At 48.1% G+C, this 22136-nt stretch overlaps 1 protein-coding gene across 1 annotated transcript in view; it reads right to left on the bottom strand.

Moving 5' to 3' along the window:
- The window catches only part of LOC309556586 (alanine aminotransferase 2-like), a gene marked incomplete at its 3' end in the record, with an annotated part of 47287 nt that extends 26101 nt beyond the window's left edge, over positions 1-21186 (bottom strand). Inside the window, exons 1-2 of the mRNA XM_082259026.1 lie at positions 21107-21186; positions 20453-20637 (exon numbers count right to left, since the gene is read on the bottom strand). Of these exons, the coding sequence (XP_082115152.1) occupies positions 20453-20584 (132 nt within the window). The 5' untranslated portion in view covers positions 20585-20637; positions 21107-21186. The remainder of the gene's footprint in view (positions 1-20452; positions 20638-21106) is intronic.
- Positions 21187-22136: the final 950 nt, after the last annotated feature.

The following is a 22136-nucleotide window of genomic DNA, read 5'->3' as shown; positions in this document are numbered from 1 at the left end:
TTTGTACTAGAAGAGGGCATTTGGGGAGAGAATTTGAGCTGGTGGGGGGGGGGGGGGGTGGGGGGAAGGTGGAGGGCAAAGATTTGTGCTGGGAATTTCAGTGAGGGGAATTTGTATTGGAAGAAGGGGGATTTTTTGTTTGGGGAGAATTTTGGCTTGCAAAGGGAATTTATGCTTAGGGGGTAAGCGTGTAGATTAGTGCTCAATTGTTTTGTGGGGGGGAGATTTTGCTGGCACAGAATGCTCATACATTGTGGGGCTGGGCATCGTTTGGCATCTTCGCCCTGGGCACTAGATGACCTTGTCCCGGCACTGCCTACCATATTATATAGCCAGGAAGAAGACACCATTATTCACCATTGCAGCTTCCTGTGCCACCGCCACATTCCCAACTTTGTTACTGGACAAAGAATAGGCAGCATTACCTGCTGAGCTACTTCTCCATTTGCTTTTACCAAAATGCCTCCCCCAGCTCCCAGTGCCTGAAACATGTTTGATCAGTAGCAGTATGCTTCATTATAAAAAGATACATTTCTGGCAGTTCTATCTGCAGCATAAAAAAGATACATTACTGAAGTTTATTTTGCAAATAAATGGTCAAATTATTATCTCCTAAACCTGCACAGTTTAGGAGTTATTCGCCCTGCATGCAGCCGCTGACACCAGCGGCGCCATGCGCTCTAAAAGGTTCGGCGTATCTTGCCGGACCTTCAGAGCTCCTTGCCGGAAAGTGAACTCCTGTGCGCATGCGCGGGAGTGACGTCATCACGGCTCCAGCCACTCTCCGGGTCATTCAACCCAGAAGAGACACCGAGCAAAGATGTCGGCTGCCTCAGCGGTGTCCGGGCTTCGTTCTAAGGTATTTCATAATAAGCTAGTATGCGATGCATACTAGCACATTATGCCATTGTCCTGCAGGGTTTTTTTTTTTTTTTGAGGATACAACCACTTTAAAGGCCCCTTTCACAGGGGCTTTCCGATCCGGTCCCTGTCAGTTTTTGAGGCGGACCTGATCAGATCCTCCATGCAGCCCTATGGAGCAGCGGGTGTCCGCAGAGACATCTCTGCCGACACCCGCTGCTCTCTGATCCGATCCTGTCCGTGAAATCCGAACGGATAGAAACCCTATTTTCCATCCGTCTGGAGGATCAGATAGGATCGGATGAAAATGATCAGGCTGTCCGTTCTCATCCAATCTCCCAATAGAGGAGAGCGGGGCTCCGACAGCTCAGTCTCTGCACACAGAGCAGAGACAGAGCTGTCATCCACCTGCTCAGCTGGGGATCGGTGGATCGATCCCCGCTGAGCAAAACTGAGTCCATTGGGCGCATCGCCCGTGTGAAAGGAGCCTCATGGACCTTGCTTTGAGCACAAATCGTTTGGTGGGGGGGGGGGGGGGGGGATTATGGTGTTGGGTTTTTTTTCAGGGGTTGGGCTTTGCCCCTCAGTTCCAGTGAAGGTGACTCTTAAGGTGTCAGCATACCAAGACATTTTGGACAATTTCATGCTTCCAAAACTTTGTGGGAACAGTTTGGAGATGGTCCCTTCCTGTTCCAACATGACTGCACACCAGTGCACAAAGCAAGGTCCATAAAGACACGGATGAGCGAGTTTGGGGTGGAGGAACTTAACTGGCCTGCACAGAGTCCTGACCTCAACCCGATGAGAACACCTTTGGGATGAATTAGAGCAGAGACTGCGAGCCAGGCTCTCTCATCCAACATCAATACCTGGCCTCACAAATGGGCTTCTGGAAGAATGGTCAAACATTCCCATAGACACTCCTAAACCTTGTGGAAGCCTTCCCAGAAGAGTTGAAGCTGTTATAGCTGCAAAGGGTGGGCCAACCCAATATTGAACCCTACGGACTAAGACTGGGATGGCATTAAAGTTCATCATGTGTGTGTAAAGGCCGGTGTCCCAATACTTTTGACAATATAGTGTATATTTACAAATCACATGCTAATTTTGGGTTGCCCGGTGTTGTGTCTGCTGGTAAAATAGGAAATATTCAGTGTAAATCAGCCTGTCGCTTCTCTGTGGGGGAAGGGCAGGTGGTAGAATTGCAGAAGTGACATCCCAGTGACCTCATAGAGAAGTCACAAGATTCTCCCAGTTTCACTATTCAGCTAAAATTCCCCTTTCAGTGAAGGGTCATTGCTGAGAGTGCGGAGAGGAGAGGCCATGTGGGGAAAGTTCAGCTGCCACCTCTACTACGAGGGGGCAATGGAGGCGTCACACTCTGCACTGAAGGGTTTGGAGTGGATGGGGGAAGAACTAGAAAGCCTTCCCCACTAGGGGGCAGTATGATGGGATAGGGATGTTATGGCAGGGCAAGTAACAGGGCCTCACTCACACCATCTATTGGTGGTGTGCACATTTTTGGTGTGGTGGTGCAACGTGGAGCCATTTTTTCTGCAAAGCACCCCAATGCACTGAATGATGGATGTGTGTTGGCTTGCAGCGTGGTGTCAAAAAATTGTGCATCATTTTTTGGCAGTACACGCATTGCAACGCATCTCTGCTGGCAGGTGCGATGGGGTGCCATTCAGAACGAATAGCACCACTGTGCTTCACCGCACCAAATACACAGTATCTCACAAAAGTAAGTACACCCCTCACATTTGTGTAAATATTTTATTTATAAAATATTTATTTATATCTTTTCATGTGACAACACTGAAGAAATTACACTATGCTACAATGTAAAGTAGTGAGTGTACAGCTTGTATAAGTGCCGGTTCACACTAGGATGACCTGTGAGGCGACCTGGTCGCCTCACAGGTCGCCTCCCATAGGGAAGCTGCGGACCCGTTCTAATAGGCGCGACACAAGTCGCTCCGACCTAGAAAAAAGGGTCCGGAGCTTCTTTGGGGCGACCAGGAGGCGACCGCCATAGACTTCAATGTTATGAAGTCCGTGGCGGCCGCTCCGAGGTCGCCACCCAAAGTAGCGTCGCGGTAGTGTGAACCGGCGCTAACAGTGTAAATTTGCTGTCCCCTCAAAATAACTCAACACAGCCATTAATGTCTAAACTGCTGGCAACAAAAGTGAGCACACCCCTAAGTGACAATGTCCAAATTGGGGACCAAAGTGTCGATATTTTGTGTGGCCACCATTATTTTCCAGCACTGCCCAAGTGCCGGTTAACATTTGTGCGATCACAGAGATCGCATGCAATTCCGAGCACACTGCTCCTAAAATCACATGCGATGTCTGTGCGGTGCAAATTCGGCCATACAGTTTGTATGGCTGAATTCGCACATGATCCTTTATTTGGTCCACAGCAGAATCGGATCGCATTGTGGTTCACACTAGTGCGGTCCGATTCTGTGCAAACTCTCAGAGCGAGAGCGCACTGCGATATGCGATCTGATCTGGGGGGGGTGTCGTTAACTTTGAATTGACACCCCCAGCGTATCACATATGGCAGTGTGAACTGCCTGTGCTGCGGATGCGATACGGGAACACGCTGTATATTCGCAGCTTTCCCGCATCGCATAAATTTTAACCGGTGTTCTGTCAGATTTCCCTACCTACGTCATTTCCGGTGCAGGTTCGTCATGCATCAGCTGTAGCCGCGTCACACGTCCTACTGCGCATGCGCGGAATAGGTAGGGAATTTTGATAGCATAGTAAGGGGTGAGGCAAAGTCCTACTGTGCATGCGCACCAACGGTTCGGGCAGCGGTATCGCTTATAACAAACATCCATCCGATCTCCGTGGCATACACTGCGCCGAGCCGACAATGGGACAATCCTATTCCCTACCCACACGCCATGCACGCTCACTGTCTAATTGTCGGGTCGGCGCAGTGAGGGGCATGGAGATCGGATTGTCGGGTCGGTGCAGTGTGGGGTCAGCGCAGTGCGGGCCATGGAGATCAGATGGATGTTTGTTATCAGAGATCCTGCTGTCCGACTCGTTGGTGCGCATGCGCGAGCACATGCACACTAGGACTTTTGCCTGACCCCTTACGATGTTATCAAAATTCCCTACCTATTCTGCACATGCGCAGTAGGATTGTGACGCGGCTACAGCTGAATCATGACGAAGCCACAGCTGATCCGCAACCGGAAATGACGGAGGTATGGAATTCTGATAGGGTATGGTATTCTGACAGAACACCGGCACTCAACCCTCTTGGGCATGGAGTTCACCAGAGCTTCACAGGCTGCCACTGGAGCAAAAAGAAATGTTTTTTTTAGAATTGTCGCTCTTTTTCTGCTTGTAGCGCAAAAAAAATAAAAATAAAATAAAATTTAAAAAAAAAAATCGCAGAGGTGATCACATACCACCAAAAGAAAGCTCTATTTGTGGGGGGGGGGGGGGGGACATCAATTTTATTTGGGTAGTGTCGCGCGACTAAACTAGCGCAGTGCCGAATAGCAAAAAATTGCCTGGTCATTAAGGGAGTAAAACCTTCCGGTCCAGAACTGGTGAATATTGGAGTCAGTCTCAAAACTTTTGACCACGGCTGTACAATATGATCAATTAAAAAAAAAAAAAAAAGACAACTGCATGCATCCAAACTGTGCGAAACCTGCGCCATTGTTGGCGTCCATGGTGCTAAAATCATTCACATCAAGCAAATTCTGCATGCGCAACTCTACAAAAAACCATCAGGCGGCACCATGCAGGTTAAAAAATTTTCTGCAGTAAATCCACAAGCACCGGCGTGGTCGGTCAGTTCCCCAAACTGCCCCTCAAAACATTTTATGGGCCGGCGGTGGGTTTTGGATGGCATGAGATGTGACCACCATTTACTGCTGATCTGCACATCCCAATTTGGCGTCAGAAGTGAGGAAGGGGGTGAGTGACACCTGGATTATCTCCTCAAACACACATAAGGCGTCAGATACCTGGACGCAAATCACCCAGTTGTGTATTGAACAAATATTATTGCGTATAAGTTGGACGCGGCTTACAGGGCTAGGAGAGACAACAACAGGGGCCTGTGTGCCATCCCGTGCCAGGGACATGACGACAACCAGGACCTCGGACACCCCAGATGGAGCAATCTCCAGCATACCTGGCTGTATCCTGCTCGGGAGGGCAGTGGGGTCGTTGACCGCTATCGCTCGATGTGTGCAATTGTGTGAAGCAGTCAGCTGCACAAACAGCTGACTAATTTGTCCGTTTTCAAGGACTGACTCAGGAATTGTTACTCGTCTCTAGAAAAACTGAGCATTTAAAAAAGGTAGCTGGTGTACACAGGTGAAAAAGTCGCTTGTTCTGCGACTTGTCTATTCTGAAAACGTGTGTGGGTGGAACCAATTACAGAAAATTGAAGCACCAACATCCCAATTAAGAAATATAAAGTAGAATGTGGGAACTAGGGACTTTTTAGGTGCACAGATAGACCAGACAAACCTTAATGAAAATACCAAGGAAGAATAGACGATGAAAAAAAATCTAATAATATATTATATATATATATATATATATATATATATATAAAAACTTGGGATATCCTTCCCAGCGTATATATTATACAATTTAGGGATGTGGTACCTTCTGACAATAGTTTGATACAAACACACAATTTGTATAAATGTATTATATATATATATATATATATATATATATATATATATATATATATATATATATATATATATATATATATATATATATATAGTGCCTTGCGAAAGTATTCGGCCCCCTTAAACTTTTCAACCTTTTGCCACATTTCAGGCTTCAAACATAAAGATATAAAACTGTAATTTTTTGTGAAGAATCAACAACAAGTGGGACACAATCATGAAGTGGAATGAAATTTATTGGATATTTCAAACTTTGTTAACAAATGAAAAACTGAAAAATTGGGCGTGCAAAATTATTCAGCCCCTTTACTTTCAGTGCAGCAAACTCTCTCCAGAAGTTCAGTGAGGATCTCTGAATGATCCAATGTTGACCTAAATGACTAATGATGATAAATAGAATCCACCTGTGTGTAATCAAGTCTCCGTATAAATGCACCTGCACTGTGATAGTCTCAGAGGTCCGTTTAAAGCGCAGAGAGCATCATGAAGAACAAGGAACACACCAGGCAGGTCAGAGATACTGTTGTGGAGAAGTTTAAAGCCGGATTTGGATACAAAAAGATTTCCCAAGTTTTAAACATCCCAAGGAGCACTGTGCAAGCGATAATGAAATGGAAGGAGTATCAGACCACTGCAAATCTACGAAGACCTGGCCGTCCCTCTAAACTTTCAGCTCATACAAGGAGAAGACTGATCAGAGATGCAGCCAAGAGGCCCATGATCACTCTGGAAGAACTGCAGAGATCTACAGCTGAGGTGGGAGACTCTGTCCATAGGACAACAATCAGTCGTATACTGCACAAATCTGACCTTTAACCACTTAAGCCCCGGAAGATTTTATCCCCATTCCGACCAGGGGGTATTTTGCGATTCGGCACTGCGTGACTTTAACGGACAATTGCGCAGTCGTGCGACGCTGTACCTAAACGAATTTGGCGTCCATTTTTTCCCACAAACAGAGCTTTCTTTTGGTGGTATTTGATCACCTGTGTGATTTTTTGATCACGCGCTATAAACAAAAAAAGAGCGTCAATTTTGCAAAAATAGCAATATTTTTCACATTTTTTTATATGAAATTCCCCCCAAAAAAAAAAAATGTAAAAATCTAAATTTTTTAACATTTTCGGCCAATTTGTTTTATGCTACCTATGTTTGGTAAAAAAAAAAAAAAAAAAAAAAAAAAAAAATAAAAAAAAAAAAAAAAAAATCGCAAAAAGCGTATTTTGATTGGTTTGCGCAAAAGTTATCGCGTTTACTAACAAAGGGAAAGATTTTTGTCATTTTTGTTGTTTTTTTTTTTAACGCGTAATGGCGGCGATCTGCGATTTTTTTTGCGGTACTGCGACATTGCGGCGGACAGATCGGACCCTTGACTGACATTGACACTTTTGGGGTTACCAGTGACATTTCTACAGTAATCAGTGCTATACATATGCACTGTCACTGTAAAAATACACTGGTAGTGAAGGGGTTAACTTTATTTGGGAGGGAGGGGCTGTGTGTGTCCCTAGGGGCGTGCTTTCTACTGTGATTGGCTGTGGCTTGAGCTGTAAGGACACTGATCAACGGATCTACATAGTAGATCCATGTGATCAGTGTCTTTACAGCGAGGAGAATGACAGGTGGCTTGTTTACACAAGCTGCCTGACATTCTCCCTCTCCCCCGCCGATCGCCGAGTGGCCGGCAGACATCGGGTCCGCTGGTCACACGCGCGGGGGGGGGGGGGGGGTCCGTGACCGCGCGCGCTCGCTCCCTAGACCCTCACAAGCAAGCGACGTAGCCCTACGTTAGTTTGCCTGTGAGGGGCTGACCGCCGACGTAGATAGTCGTGCGGCGGTCGGCAAGTGGTTAAGAGTGGCAAGAAGAAAGCCATTTCTTAAAAGATATCCATAAAAAGTGTTGTTTAAAGTTTGCCACAAGCCACCTGGGAGACACCAAACATGTGGAAGAAGGTGCTCTGGTCAGATGAAACCAAAATCAAACTTTTTGGCAACAATGCAAAACGTTATGTTTGGCATAAAAGCAACACAGCTCATCACCCTGAACACACCATCCCCACTGTCAAACATGGTGGTGGCAGCATCATGGTTTGGGCTGCTTTTCTTCAGCAGGGACAGGGAAGATGGTTAAAATTGATGGGAAGATGGATGGAGCCAAATACAGGACCATTCTGGAAGAAAACCTGATGGAGTCTGCAAATGACCTGAGACTGGGACGGAGATTTGTCTTCCAACAAGACAATGATCCAAAACATAAAGCAAAATCTACAATGGAATGGTTCACAAATAAACATATCCAGGTGTTAGAATGGCCAAGTCAAAGTCCAGACCTGAATCCAATCGAGAATCTGTGGAAAGAACTGAAAACTGCTGTTCACAAACGCTCTCCATCCAACCTCACTGAGCTCGAGCTGTTTTGCAAGGAGGAATGGGCAAAAATTTCAGTCTCTCGATGTGCAAAACTGATAGAGACATACCCCAAGCGACTTACAGCTGTAATCGCAGCAAAAGGTGGCGCTGCAAAGTATTAACTTAAGGGGGCTGAATAATTTTAAAACGCCCAATTTTTCAGTTTTTTATTTTTTAAAAAAGTTTGAAATATCCAACAAATTTTGTTCCACGTCATGATTGTGTCCCACTTGTTGATTCTTCACAAAAAATTACAGTTTTATATCTTTAGGTTTGAAGCCTGAAATGTGGCAAAATGTCGCAAAGTTCAAGGGGGCCGAATACTTTCGCAAGGCACTATATATATATATATATATATATATATATATATATATATATATATATATATATATATATATATATATAATATATATATCAATTATTAATGAATTTATATAATATAAATAATAATTTATATTAATATATTTATCACTGCCTCCATGGTTTCACACTAAAACTGGGCTGCATTGTAATGAAGAACAGAAGAACAATGTAAAGCTGGTCCATCAAAAATTACCTGAGGGCTATTCCTCATGAACACTCCTCACCCAGGAGACCATCAAGTCTTTTATTTGCCAAGTTGAATGGGCCAGAAGTATATTCCGAACAAGAAAAGTGGATACAGCAAAAGTCCCATGTCCTTCATTCTGTGGGCTAAAAGAGTTGTCTTGAGGAGACTTTAGGAAACCCTATCTTTTACTATGAATTTTTAAATGTGACATCTCCTCTTAAAATAAATAAAAAAAAATAAAAAAAATGTATTTATTCCAAAATAAGTTTTATTCCAACATCAGTGCCTGACCTCACAAAAACGGTTCTGGAAGAATGATCAAACATTCCCATAGACACTCCTAAACCTTGTGTGAAGAGTTGAAGCTGTTATAGCTGCAAAGGGTGGGCCAACTCAATATTGAACCCTACGGACTAAGACTGGGATGCCATTAAAGTTCATGTGCGTGTAAAGCCAGGCGTCCCAATACTTTTGGTAATGGAAACCCACATTCAGTTAGAATTTTGTTCCTTGGTAGATAACATTTCCGTCCATCTCTTTCAGACCTTCCTCATCACAATGGGGACAACGGGGCTGCACCTGTCTCTCCTGGTCAAACATTCCCATAGACACTCCTAAACCTTGTGGACAGCCTTCCCAGAAGAGTTGAAGCTGTTATAGCTGCAAAGGGTGGGCCAACTCAATATTGAACCCTACGGACTAAGACTGGGATGCCATTAAAGTTCATGTGCGTCTAAAGCCACGCGTCCCAATACTTTTGGTAATATAGTGTATATTTCTATGGATATAACCCTTAAAATTTCCATTTGACTGCCGTGTGTTATATTTTGGGATCCACGCGTGCATTACAAGTAGTTATTTTTTTTCCAGAATGGAAACCCACATTCATAAAATTTCCAGCCCCATTTCTTACAGACCTTCCTCATCACAATGGGGAGAACGGTGCTGCACCCGTGGCTTCTGGGTGCCATAAAATGCCGGGAGGGACATAATTTACTCAGACGGCTCTGTGTGCAAAACTGTTACAAAATCGAATGAACGTTCCAAAAAAGAATTTTCTTAGAAAAAAAAAAAATGTAGTCGCGTGTGGCCAGCTTGAGAGCATTACATAAGTAAGCAGTGGCCGCACACTGCGCACACTTACCAGCGTTCATTTATTTTTACATGGCCAAACATTGTTTTTGGCCGGAGTTCAGCTTGAAAGGAAATGTCCCTGAAGAGACACAGATGTCCAAAACCTGACATTTGAAGCAAAACCCAGAGAGGAAGTCTCTTGGTGAATGAAGAAATGCAAATTGCGACAAAAAAATAAAATCGGTTTTTAATAGTCATCCGGAGCGGCAACCACAGCACCCTGAGGACACGGAGCATGAAGGATGTGGAGGATGCCGGAAACCCGGGAATACGTCCCATCTGTAATACACTGCACTCTGGTTACTAGGAGTGATCACACAATCCACATCATGACTTCTCTTCAAAAAGTCTTAGGTTTGAGTTCTTCCCAAAAATCTGTCGCCGGGGGAGGGGAGGGGGTATAGCGTGCAGAGAGAGGTGCAGAGATTCCACAGATCATACACACAGCATTCCAGAGGGGGACCAGAAGGGAGAACAGACACCAATCTCAGCCACAGGACATCTAGCAGAGGAAGAGGGACCCCGTATACAGTACAAATATTTACCATCACCCCACCCCACATCACCTACTGGGATCAGGGGGTGCAAGCATAAAGAACATGACCAACTAAACTAGAAACAGTCAACTTGTAGGGCGTGATGAAATGTGGCCCCCTGACCGCTACAAAGGGCTGCACATAATGTTCTGTATATGACAGAAAACTGTCAGATTACAGACATACCGCAGGAGAGGGTCAGAGACTGCAGACATGATACAGGAGAGGGTCAGAGACTGCAGACATGATACAGGAGAGGGTCAGAGACTGCAGGAGAGGGTCAGAGACTGCAGACATGATACAGGAGATGGTCAGAGACTGCAGACATGATACAGGAGAGGGTCAGAGACTGCAGACATGATACAGGAGAGGGTCAGAGACTGCAGACATGATACAGGAGAGGGTCAGAGACTGCAGGAGAGGGTCAGAGACTGCAGACATGATACAGGAGAGGGTCAGAGACTGCAGACATGATACAGGAGAGGGTCAGAGACTGCAGACATGATACAGGAGATGGTCAGAGACTGCAGACATGATACAGGAGATGGTCAGAGACTGCAGACATGATACAGGAGAGTGTCAGAGACTGCAGACATGATACAGGAGAGGGTCAGAGACTGCAGACATGATACAAGAGATTGTCAGAGACTGCAGACATGATACAGGAGAGGGTCAGAGACTGCAGACATGATACAGGAGAGGGTCAGAGACTGCAGACATGATACAGGAGAGGGTCAGAGACTGCAGACATGATACAAGAGATTGTCAGAGACTGCAGACATGATACAGGAGAGGGTCAGAGACTGCAGACATGATACAGGAGAGGGTCAGAGACTGCAGACATGATACAGGAGAGGGTCAGAGACTGCAGACATGATACAGGAGAGGGTCAGAGACTGCAGACATGATACAGGAGAGGGTCAGAGACTGCAGCCTTACTATAGGAGACAGTCAGACTGCAGACATACGGCCCTGTATGTGAGTACCGCTTGTATATGTGTACAGCCGCTGCATATTTCAACCTGTCATTGACAGGCCGCTGGCAGCAGGCTGTACGCACCACCTGTGACTCCTGGACACAGAAATATTGCACACTGTATACCCATGTAATGCATCCATGTGCATGAGCCCCAGGTAAAAAGCTTGTGTATATTTTGGGCGCATAGTGGAAGCTTCTTTATAGCGCCATGCAGAGGGTGCCGCAGGACTCGGTAAACGCTTTGGTCGCTGCAATATATTAGATAATTTTTTGCAATTTGCAACAGTTTTGCACATAACTCTCCGATAGGAGTGTCTCCGGTGCGATACATTTCTGTGCTGCGTTTAGGCAGCTCACTCATTTTGAAAGGGGTTGAGCGCTCCAGAACACAAAAAAAGAAAAAAAACAGCAATGTTCTGTACATTTGGGATTTCCTATACAAGCGAACTGGGGTGTGAAAGGCACATATGTACATTGGATCCTGGGGCATTCTACACTGGATCCTGGGGCATTCTACACTGGATCCTGGGGCATTCTACACTGGATCCTGGAGCATTCTACATTGGATCCTGGGGTATTCTACATTGGATCCTGGGGCATTCTACATTGGATCCTGGGGCATTCTACATTGGATCGTGGGGCATTCTACATTGGATCGTGGGGCATTCTACATTGGATCGTGGGGCATTCTACATTGGATCGTGGGGCATTCTACATCGTATCATGGCGTATTATATGTTGTATCATGGGGTTACTGCATTCTACATTGGATCCTGGGGTATTGTACATCGTATCATGGGGTATTATACGTTGTGTCCTGGGGTATTATACATTGCAGTAACACACACACACATGCCATGGCAGGTCACACACAGATCAGCCCAGCTGTGATCAGAGAAGACGATCGCTCCGGGAGATCTCACAATCACAGCATAGAACGCTCTGCCAAATGTTATTTAATCCTTATTTACACTGCGGGGGCGATGCAGGAAGGGGGGGGGGGGCGCAGCTGTACTCTATTGACACCAACTGCAGCGCTGCAACCATCCTATCACAAGACTACGGCAGAATCCGCCTACAACTAAAGTCTCATTTCATGGCGTATCCATACATTCAATGTGTAAAGCAGATCTATTCGGGTTTATTAAATAAGAATCTGACTTTGATCTGAGATCAGATGTGGGCTGTGGTTGGGGATTTGGGTGATCCCATGTGACCTCTGACAGTTCAGTGTGCAGCACCTGACAATGGACAGCGATTATTCCCAGCAATCACATGAGGGATTATCCCGATCCGCCAACTTCCATTACCATCCCCCGCCTCTCCATAACCACACTGCACGGTATTTCCAGGGACACCGGACAAACTCGCAGCTCATAAAGATACCGGAACGCCGCATTTCTTCCCAGAAATCGCACTGCATTTTTTATTGTGTTCAGTGCCATCGTCCAATCATTGCCGGATTACAGCCCAGGACTGGGTGATGAATATAAATCTCACCTCCCCTCAGTCTTGCACAGTTGTAGCGTCTCCTCTCCTGGACTTCCTCTGATTTCACTGCACACTGTGAGCTTCTCACCATGTGCATTAGAGGCTTCAGCAAGTCAGATAGACCCTTCATTTCCTGGCTGGAGGACGCAAAGCATCATCTAGCACTTCTTTCCCCAGGCCGACTGTCCCTGGCCGTCGGGGGGGTGGGGGGCGCAGCCCCTGCAATCTGAGCGGGGGGAGCTCAGTCCCTGCAATCTGAGCGGGGGGGGAGCTCAGTCCCTGCAATCTGAGCGGGGGGGGGAGCTCAGTCCCTGCAATCTGAGCGGGGGGGGGAGCTCAGTCCCTGCAATCTGAGCGGGGGGGGGGGGGGAGCTCAGTCCCTGCAATCTGAGCGCGGGGGGAGCTCAGTCCCTGCAATCTGAGCGCGGGGGGAGCTCAGTCCCTGCAATCTGAGAGCGGGGGGAGCTCAGTCCCTGCAATCTGAGAGCGGGGGGAGCTCAGTCCCTGCAATCTGAGAGCGGGGGGAGCTCAGTCCCTGCAATCTGAGAGCGGGGGGAGCTCAGTCCCTGCAATCTGAGAGCGGGGGGGAGCTCAGTCCCTGCAATCTGAGAGCGGGGGGGAGCTCAGTCCCTGCAATCTGAGAGCGGGGGGGAGCTCAGTCCCTGCAATCTGAGAGCGGGGGGAGCTCAGTCCCTGCAATCTGAGAGCGGGGGGAGCTCAGTCCCTGCAATCTGAGAGCGGGGGGAGCTCAGTCCCTGCAATCTGAGAGCGGGGGGAGCTCAGTCCCTGCAATCTGAGAGCGGGGGGAGCTCAGTCCCTGCAATCTGAGAGCGGGGGGAGCTCAGTCCCTGCAATCTGAGCAGGGGGGGAGAGCTCAGTCCCTGCAATCTGAGTATAAAAAACAATGTATACAATATATATACTGAATAAAAAAATAAAAAAAAAAACACACCAATCAGCCAAAACTTCATGACCACTGACAGATAAAGTGAAGAACATTGAATAGGTTATGCCGCTAGCGAACATGTTGTCCCTGAAGTTGAGACATTGAAAAAATAAAAATAATGGGTGTTACTGTTGTGTATGGGACTGCCTAGCCGCACACCGGTCTCAGTCCCTGCAGTCTGAACCGAGTCTCAGTCCCTGCAATACTAATGCAATCCTCAGCAGGTCTCTGATCCTGCAATCTGAACTGAGTCTCAGTCCCTGCAATCTGAGCGGGGGGAGCTCAGTCCCTGCAATCTGAGCGGGGGGAGCTCAGTCCCTGCAATCTGAACCGAGTCTCAGTCCCTGCAAATCTAATGCATTCCTAACTGGGTCTCAGCCGTGCAATACTAATGCAATCCTCAGCAGTTCTCAGTCCCTGCAAATCTAATGCAATCTGAACTGGGTCTCAGTCCTGCGATACTAATGCAATCCTCATCAGCAGGTCTCAGTCCTTGTAATCCGAACAGGATCTCAGTCTCTACAATCTTATTCTGGGTCTCAGTCCTTACAGTCCTAACCAGGTCTTAGTCCTAACTGGATCCCAGTCATAGTAATCCTAAATGGGTCTCGGTCCCTGCAATTGTAACTGCTGCTCATTCCCTGCAATCGGAACCGCTGTGCCATGCGTAGTTGGGCGAGGGAGGATATCCAGCACCAAACAGGTGGAAATGGAGAAGTTTCCGATGGGGAGGACCGGCTAGATCCAATCTCTGAGGAGATCACACATTTCCGGCCATGTAACAGGAGAGCGGAGTTTACAGAGCACTGGGAACAATGGGCCATTATACACCCGGATACTGGGAGGAATAGAAGGCTCTTCATGAGCATTTAACAAAGATAAACGTTTGCAATTTTCAACAATGTAACAAGTTCAAGGTTATTGTATCCATATTATACAGGATGGGGGAGATTTACCAAGACTGGGGCACACAAAGTCTGGTGGAGCTCTGCACAGTAACCAATCAGCTTCCAGGTTTTATTGGAACAAGCTGAAATTAGAAGGTGATTGGCTACCATGCACAGCTGCACCAGATGCGGAGTGTTCCAGTTTTCAGGCCAGGTTCACACTGGTGCGACTTCTGCTCAGAGTTTGGGAGCACATGATGTCGCATGACGTTTATAAATCAGTGATTCCCTATTAGAGCCGTCCTAACTGCTCCGACTTGTGTCAGTCCATTTTTGTCCGATTTCAGCCCATTGAATATCAGCATCCTAAATAATCAAATCATGCGACATGCGACTTGTGCCCAGAGGAAATGTTAGTACTGCAAAATGTATTAAAAAAAACAAAAAAAAAACAAATCCATACCAGACTAAAGTTGCACTCATCTCAAGTTAGATCCTGTTCAATAAAGTCTGATGTTGCAGGTCAAAGTCAGATCAGAAGTCATGGGACCTTCATGTCGGAGCAGTAAACCTGGCCTTCATAAACCTTACAGTCCCTGCGCTCCCCAGTGCCCCCCCCCCCAGTCCCTGCACTCCCCAGTGCCCCCCCCGTCCCTGCCCTCCCCAGTGCCCCCCCCAGTCCCTGCACTCCCCAGTGCCCCCCCCATCCTTGCCCTCCCCAGTGCCACCTTCCCAGTCCCTGCTCTCCCCAGGGGCCCCCCAGTCCCTGCGCTCCCCAGGGGCCCCCCAGTCCCTGCTCTCCCCAGTGGCCCCCCCAGTCCCTGCTCTCCCCAGTGGCCCCCCAGTCCCTGCTCTCCCCAGTGGCCCCCCCAGTCCCTGCTCTCCCCAGTGGCCCCCCCAGTCCCTGCTCTCCCCAGTGGCCCCCCCAGTCCCTGCGCTCCCCAGTGGCCCCCCCAGTCCCTGCGCTCCCCAGTGGCCCCCCCCCCCAGTCCCTGCAATCCACCTGCTGCACCAACAGAAGCCTCACTTTGAAGAAACAGTAAATTAAAATCCAACAGGTAGAGTGCGGTCCCTTTAAGTGACCACAGCAAATGTGGAGCTGGGAGTGCAGAGATCTCACTGCGGGATCTTTGAGTGACCCCAGAGCCACAAACAGGGACTACAGATATGCATGCCACTGCCTGTATGGTGCCAAATATGCCAAGAGGAAACAGGACAGCATTAGAATATTACATGAAATAGCGCAGCCCATAAGCCAGCAGACAGGTCCTCTTTACAGACCATTCCAGCATTGAAGAGAGTAATCATCTGCAGACAGCAGTTGATATAAATCCCATTATCTGCCATTCATTATCAGCCGGAACCGAGCGAGCGCAGAATACACAGCGAGCAGATGGCAATTAGTGTCAGAGTCGCTGAAGGATAGGGGGAGGCCATTGCTCTATCCTGGTTACTGACATCATCGCTGGGCACACACAATACGCACACATCACTATCTGTATTGTCACCGCAAACCACTGCGCCTAATCTACTATCAGTGTACGTGGTTATGTACGGCACCATTATTCTGTATGGCACAGCGTACATTGGTATATGGGCGCACAGCGTACATTGGTATATGGGCGCACAGCGGACATTTTTATATGGGGGCACAGCGTACATGGTTATATGGGGGCACAGCGTACGTGGTTATATGGGGGCACAGCGTACGTGGTTATATGGGGGCACAGCGTACGTGGTTATATGGGGGCACAGCGTACGTGGTTATATGGGGGCACAGCGTACGTGGTTATATGGGGGCACAGCGTACGTGGTTATATGGGGGCACAGCGTACGTGGTTATATGGGGGCACAGCGTACATTTTTATATGGGGCACAGCGTACATGGTTATATGGGGGCACAGCGGACATTGTCATATGGGGGCACAGCGGACATTGTCATATGGGGGCACAGCGGACATTGTCATATGGGGGCACAGCGGACATTGTTATATGGGGGCACAGCGGACATTGGTATATGGGGGCACAGCGGACATTGGTATATGGGGGCACAGCGGACATTGGTATATGGGGGCACAGCGGACATTGGTATATGGGGGCACAGCGGACATTGGTATATGGGGGCACAGCGGACATTGGTATATGGGGGCACAGCGGACATTGTTATATGGGGGTACAGCGTACATTGTTATATGGGGGTACAGCGTACATGGTTACATAGGCCACAGCGTACATTGTTATATGGGGCCCATGCGTACATTGTTCTATGGGGGGCACAGCGGACATTGTTCTATGGGGCCACAGCGGACATTGTTCTATGGGGCCACAGCGGACATTGTTCTATGGGGGGCACAGCGTACATTTTGGTAGATGGGGGCACAGCGTACATTGGTAGATGGGGGCACAGCGTACATTGGTAGATGGGGGCACATCGTACATTGGTAGATGGGGGCACATCGTACATTGTTGCACAATTTCAAAGTCACATGTCAGTGTAACTTTAGGTGCGACTTGGAAGTTATCCGTGCGACTTCATGCACAGAAGTCTATGGAAATCGCATCTGAACTTCCAGGTTTTAGGCTCCATTCACACTTGTGCGATTCCAAAGTCGTGCGATTATCCATTGTGACTTTATACTGCAACTTTGGCTGTTGCACTGATAATATTAAAATGGGACTTTCATGCTACATTTGAGAGTTTACATTGCAGTCTATGGCATGCTAGTTGCATTAAAGTCGCATCAAAGTAGTTTTTATTATTATTTTTTGTATGTTTATATAATTCTTCTATGTTTATAAATTCAATAAAGTTTTATTGTGTAAAAAAAATTAAATAAATAAAAACGCATCAAAGTAGTGCAGGAACCTTTTTATGTCCGATTTGAACGGCTTACATTGAAATATATCAGCTGCGTGGGGTCCAAAGCCGCACAAGTGTGAATGGAGCCTTATTGCCAAAGCTTATTTAAACAAGCTGAAGTTAGAAGCGGATTGGCCGCCCTGCACAGCTGCGCCAATCTTTGAACTCTCCAGTTTTAGTAAAAACCCCCCCTAAGGCTCCAATCACACTTGTAGGACTCCGAAATCTTTTGGAGTGCTACTTTGACTCAACTTTGGGTGGGTGCGACTTGATTGCAACTTGTTGTTCCTCTGCAAAGTCTGACTCGCTGCTGCGCCACTGTTCCAGGTAAAACATTTAGACACGACTTTTGATGATTAACATTGAAGTCTATGGCCCTCAGGTTGCATGACAGTTGGACCAAAGTAGTGCATGAACTCCTCTGAAGTCGCAGCAACTTTAAGGGCTCTTTCACACGGTCCGCCTCTGTAAGCGGATCCGTGCTGCTCAGCGGGGATCGATCCGCGGATGACAGCCCCCGCTGCTCTCTGTGGGGAATCTGATGAGAGCGGACCGCCTGTCCGCTCTCATCCGATCCAATCCCCAGGAAATAGGGTTTCCATCCGTCCGGATTTCACGGACAGGATCGGATGCGGGTGTCAGCGGACATGTCACCGCTGCTCCATAGGGCTGAATGGGGCATCCAATCAGATCCGCCTAAAAACTGACAGGTGGATCTGATCGGACCGCCCGTGTGAAAGAGCCCTTAGACCCCTTTCACACGGGCTTTCCGATCCAGTCCTTGTCAGTTTTTCAGGTGGACCGGATCGGATGTTCTATGCACCCTTATGGAGCGGTGGATGTCAGTGGTGACATCTCCGCTGACACCCGCTGCTATCTGATCCGATCCTGTCCGTGAAATCCAGACGGATGGAAACCCGATTTTCCATTCATCTGGAGGATCGGATTGGATGAAAATGGACAAGCGGTCCGTTCTCATCCAATCTCCCATAGAGGAGAGCGGGGATCGGACAGCTCAGTCTCTGCAAAGTAAGCGAAGACTGATCTGTCATCCGCCTGCTCCGATCCCTGCTGAGCAAAACAGAGACCACCGGGCGGAAAGCCTGTTTGAAAAGGAACGCAAGTCGCCTATAAACAGTGGCGGCCCGTCCATTGGGGGCGCTGCCCCCCCCCCCCCGTCCATGCAGCCAGCTCCAAAATCTACATGCAGGGCCCTGGACGCATGGATTCCAATGGGATTTTTTTTTTTTTTTTTTTAAGCACATGATTAGAGGGTGGGGGAAGCCGCCCTGGGCGCAGTCAAGCAAGGGAGCAAAGAACGGACACAGGGTGGTACGCCCATTCTACAGCATGTAATAACAGTGGGGGGAAGGGGGGGGCGCAATTCTGGATCCTTGCCCAGGGGTGTCAAACTGGTGGCCCTCCAGCTGTTGCAGAACTACAAGTCCCATAATGCCTCTACCTGGGGGGGGAGTCATGCTTGTAACGGTCAGCCTTGTAGTTTTGCAACAGCTGGAGGGCGGGCAGAGTGACACCTGTGCCCGGGCACTGTACAACCCTGCCCCCGGTACGGTCTACGCTCATTCCCTGCAGAGACATTCCTCCAGTACTGCGGATGCCGATACTTTGTAGCAAAAATCAACAAGACGTGTTTTATTAGATTGTAGTATAATTTCCATGTTATGACCTCACATAGCAGGGCATGTCACACCATTACCGCTTTTACAGTAAAGACCCCCTTCCCCATCCCGATAAAGATATTTCTTCCTACTGAAGAAGTCTTCTTAGTTATTGAAGTTTTCTATTGCTTACTTTTACACCTCCTGATATCGGTGTGTAAATAAGTTTCCCTCCACACCTTGTGCCGTCACTACCTGACCAGGATTTGTGGTTGACCGTGACGCGCGAGCCGTCTTCCTATCACCCGTGTGTTAACCCTTCGCCCTCTCTCTCCATGTGTGCCTATACACCGTCTACTATCACCTGTGTGTTAACCCTTCGCCCTCTCCCCATGTGTGCCTATATGCCATCTACTATCACCTGTGTGTTAACCCTTCGCCTTCCCCCATGTGTGCCTATACGCCGTCTATCACCTGTGTGTTAACCCTTCGCTCTCTCCCATGTGTGCCTATACGCCGTCTACTATGACCTGTGTGTTAACCCTTCGCTCTCTCCTCCCATGTGTGCCTATATGCCGTCTACTATCACCTCTGTGTTAACCCTTCACTCTCTCCCATGTGTGCCTATATGCCGTCTACTATCACCTCTGTGTTAACCCTTCGCTCTCTCCCATGTGTGCCTATATGCCGTCTACTATCACCTCTGCATTAACCCTTCGCTCTCTCCCCATGTGTGCCTATACGCCGTCTACTATCACCTCTGTGTTAACCCTTCGCTCTCTCCCCATGTGTGCCTATACGCTATCTACTATCACCTCTGTGTTAACCCTTCGCTCTCTCCCATGTGTGCCTATACGCCATCTACTATCACCTCTGTGTTAACCCTTCGCTCTCTCCCCATGTGTGCCTATACGCTATCTACTATCACCTCTGCGTTAACCCTTCGCCCTCTCCCATGTGTGCCTATATGCCATCTACCATCACCTCTGTGTTAACCCTTCGCTCTCTCCCATGTGTGCCTATACACAGTCTACTATCACCTCTGTATTACCCCTTCGGTCTCTCCCATGTGTGCCTATATGCCGTCTATCACCTCTGTTAACCCTTCGCCCTCTCCCCATGTGTGCCTATACACCGCGTACTATCATCTCTGTGTTAACCCTTTGCTCTCTCCCATGTGTGCCTATATGCCGTCTACTATCACCTCTGTGTTAACCCTTCGCCCTCTCCCATGTGTGCCTATATGCCGTCTACTTTCACCTCTGTTTTAACCCTTCGCCCTCTCTCCCCATGTGTGCCTATACACCATCTACTGTCACCTCTGTGTTAACCCTTCGCTCTCTCCTATGTGTGCCTATATGCCGTCTACTTTCACCTCTGTGTTAACCCTTCGCCCTCTCTCCCCATGTGTGCCTATACAGAATTGCAGCTCGCAAAAAGCGTACAAGTGGTCCCTTTGTTTGACCAATGTAGACCTCCCTTCCCCCGGTGTTACCTGCTGCAGCTCTTTCTCCAGCTCCACGGCTCGGGTGACTATGGGGCCCCTGACGGCGTACTCCACCTTCTTGATCCAGGGGTTCATGGACTCCAAAGTCAGGATCCGACTGTGCACACCGTTCTCCGTCATCTTGCCCGCGACCCTGCTGTCCCTTTCTGCCAGCTGCGTTCCCGAGGCGGACCTGGAGGAGGAAAGGAGAGGGGAGCTCAGAGGGGTGATGATGCGGGGAGCCAGGGCGCGAGCCCCTCGGTGCACCCCAATTCTCAGAGCGCTCATGGTTGCAAGAGAGAAATCCAGCAGCTCCAGTTAAAAGATTGCAAAGGTTAAAAAAGTTTCTAGAAAAGGGAAAGTTCCATCAAACGGAAAGAAGGACTTTGAGCAGATGGGACGAAGCAGAGAAGAGTTGACACGACAACATTCTGAGAGTAAAAAAAAAAAAAAGAGAAGGAAGCCAAGAAGGAGGAGGGAGAAGGAGGGGAGATCAGCGCGCACAGACAGCTCCCAGCATGCAAAAAAAAAAAAAAAAAAAAGAAGGGTTTAATGTAAAACTTTTACAACAAACACACTCCGGCTAAACCAGTCCTGGAGCAAGTCTGAGCCCCTACAGGACAGGACAAGAAAATTAATGAGGAGCTCCTCACCCGGCTGCCTCTGGTGCCAACCTGACACTGAGCGCTCAGCGGCTGCCTGCTGGGACTATAGAGGGGACGGGGAGGGGACAGCCACGAGGCACCTCAAATGACACAACCCACTTTCCTCCGGGGCAAAAAATTTATACCTTGATTGTTATAGGAGGAGTCTTTAGACTCTCCAGGAGAATGGCAGAAGCATTTTCTTTGGAGAGTCTGAAGGACCTTCACTGTTCAGAAGGAACATGTGGAAGAAATACTCACAGCTGGAACTCATATAGGAGAACTGGTCCAACCACCCGAGCCCCCAGGGCCTCTCTCTACCATAATTACCCTCAGAAGTAGTAGGAAAGGCCATGCAATGACTGGCCCATTAAGGTCTCATGCACTCGGGACGTTATAAAAATGTCAGTAGCTTTGTAGTGAGTTTTTTTTTAGCATTAGCGTTTCTCAGCGTTTTTAGCTAAAAATCACCTCTCTGCTATTTTAGTAACTCCAACTTTCCCACAATGCAATGCTTGCCAGAATTGTGTCGCATGGTTTTGCACCCCCGCCCCCCATCAAAGTCGCATCGCATAAGTGTTCACACCCATGTGATAAGATTTAGGTGCGGAGAAAAAAAGGGTCCAACAACATTTTGGTGCAAATGTGGACCCCTTTTTCCCCCCCACATCAAAATCGCATTGCATGGGTGTTCTCACCTCTCTGCTATTTTAGTAACTCCAACTTTCCCACAATGCAATGCTTGACAGAATTGCATTGCATGGTTGTACACCCTTCCCTCCCCCCCCCCCGCATCAAAGTCGCATCGCATAGGTGTTCACACCCATGCAATAAGATTTAGGTGCGGGAAAAAAAGGGTCATGGATGTTCTCACCTCTCTGCTATTTTAGTAACTCCGACTTTCCCACAATGCAATGCTTGCCAGGAGGGCAGCGCATGGTTGTGCACCCTTTCCCCCTCTCACATCACATAGGTGTTCACACCCATGTGATAAGATTTAGGTGCGGAGAAAAAAGGGTCCTACAACAAATGTGCAACTTTTACCCCCC

Source organism: Pelophylax lessonae (genome assembly GCF_965119305.1).
Source record: "Pelophylax lessonae genome assembly, chromosome: 5".
Lineage (NCBI taxonomy): Eukaryota > Metazoa > Chordata > Amphibia > Anura > Ranidae > Pelophylax > Pelophylax lessonae.
The sequence above is the reverse complement of the archived record's forward strand: the minus strand, read 5'-3'. Positions and strand labels throughout refer to the sequence as shown.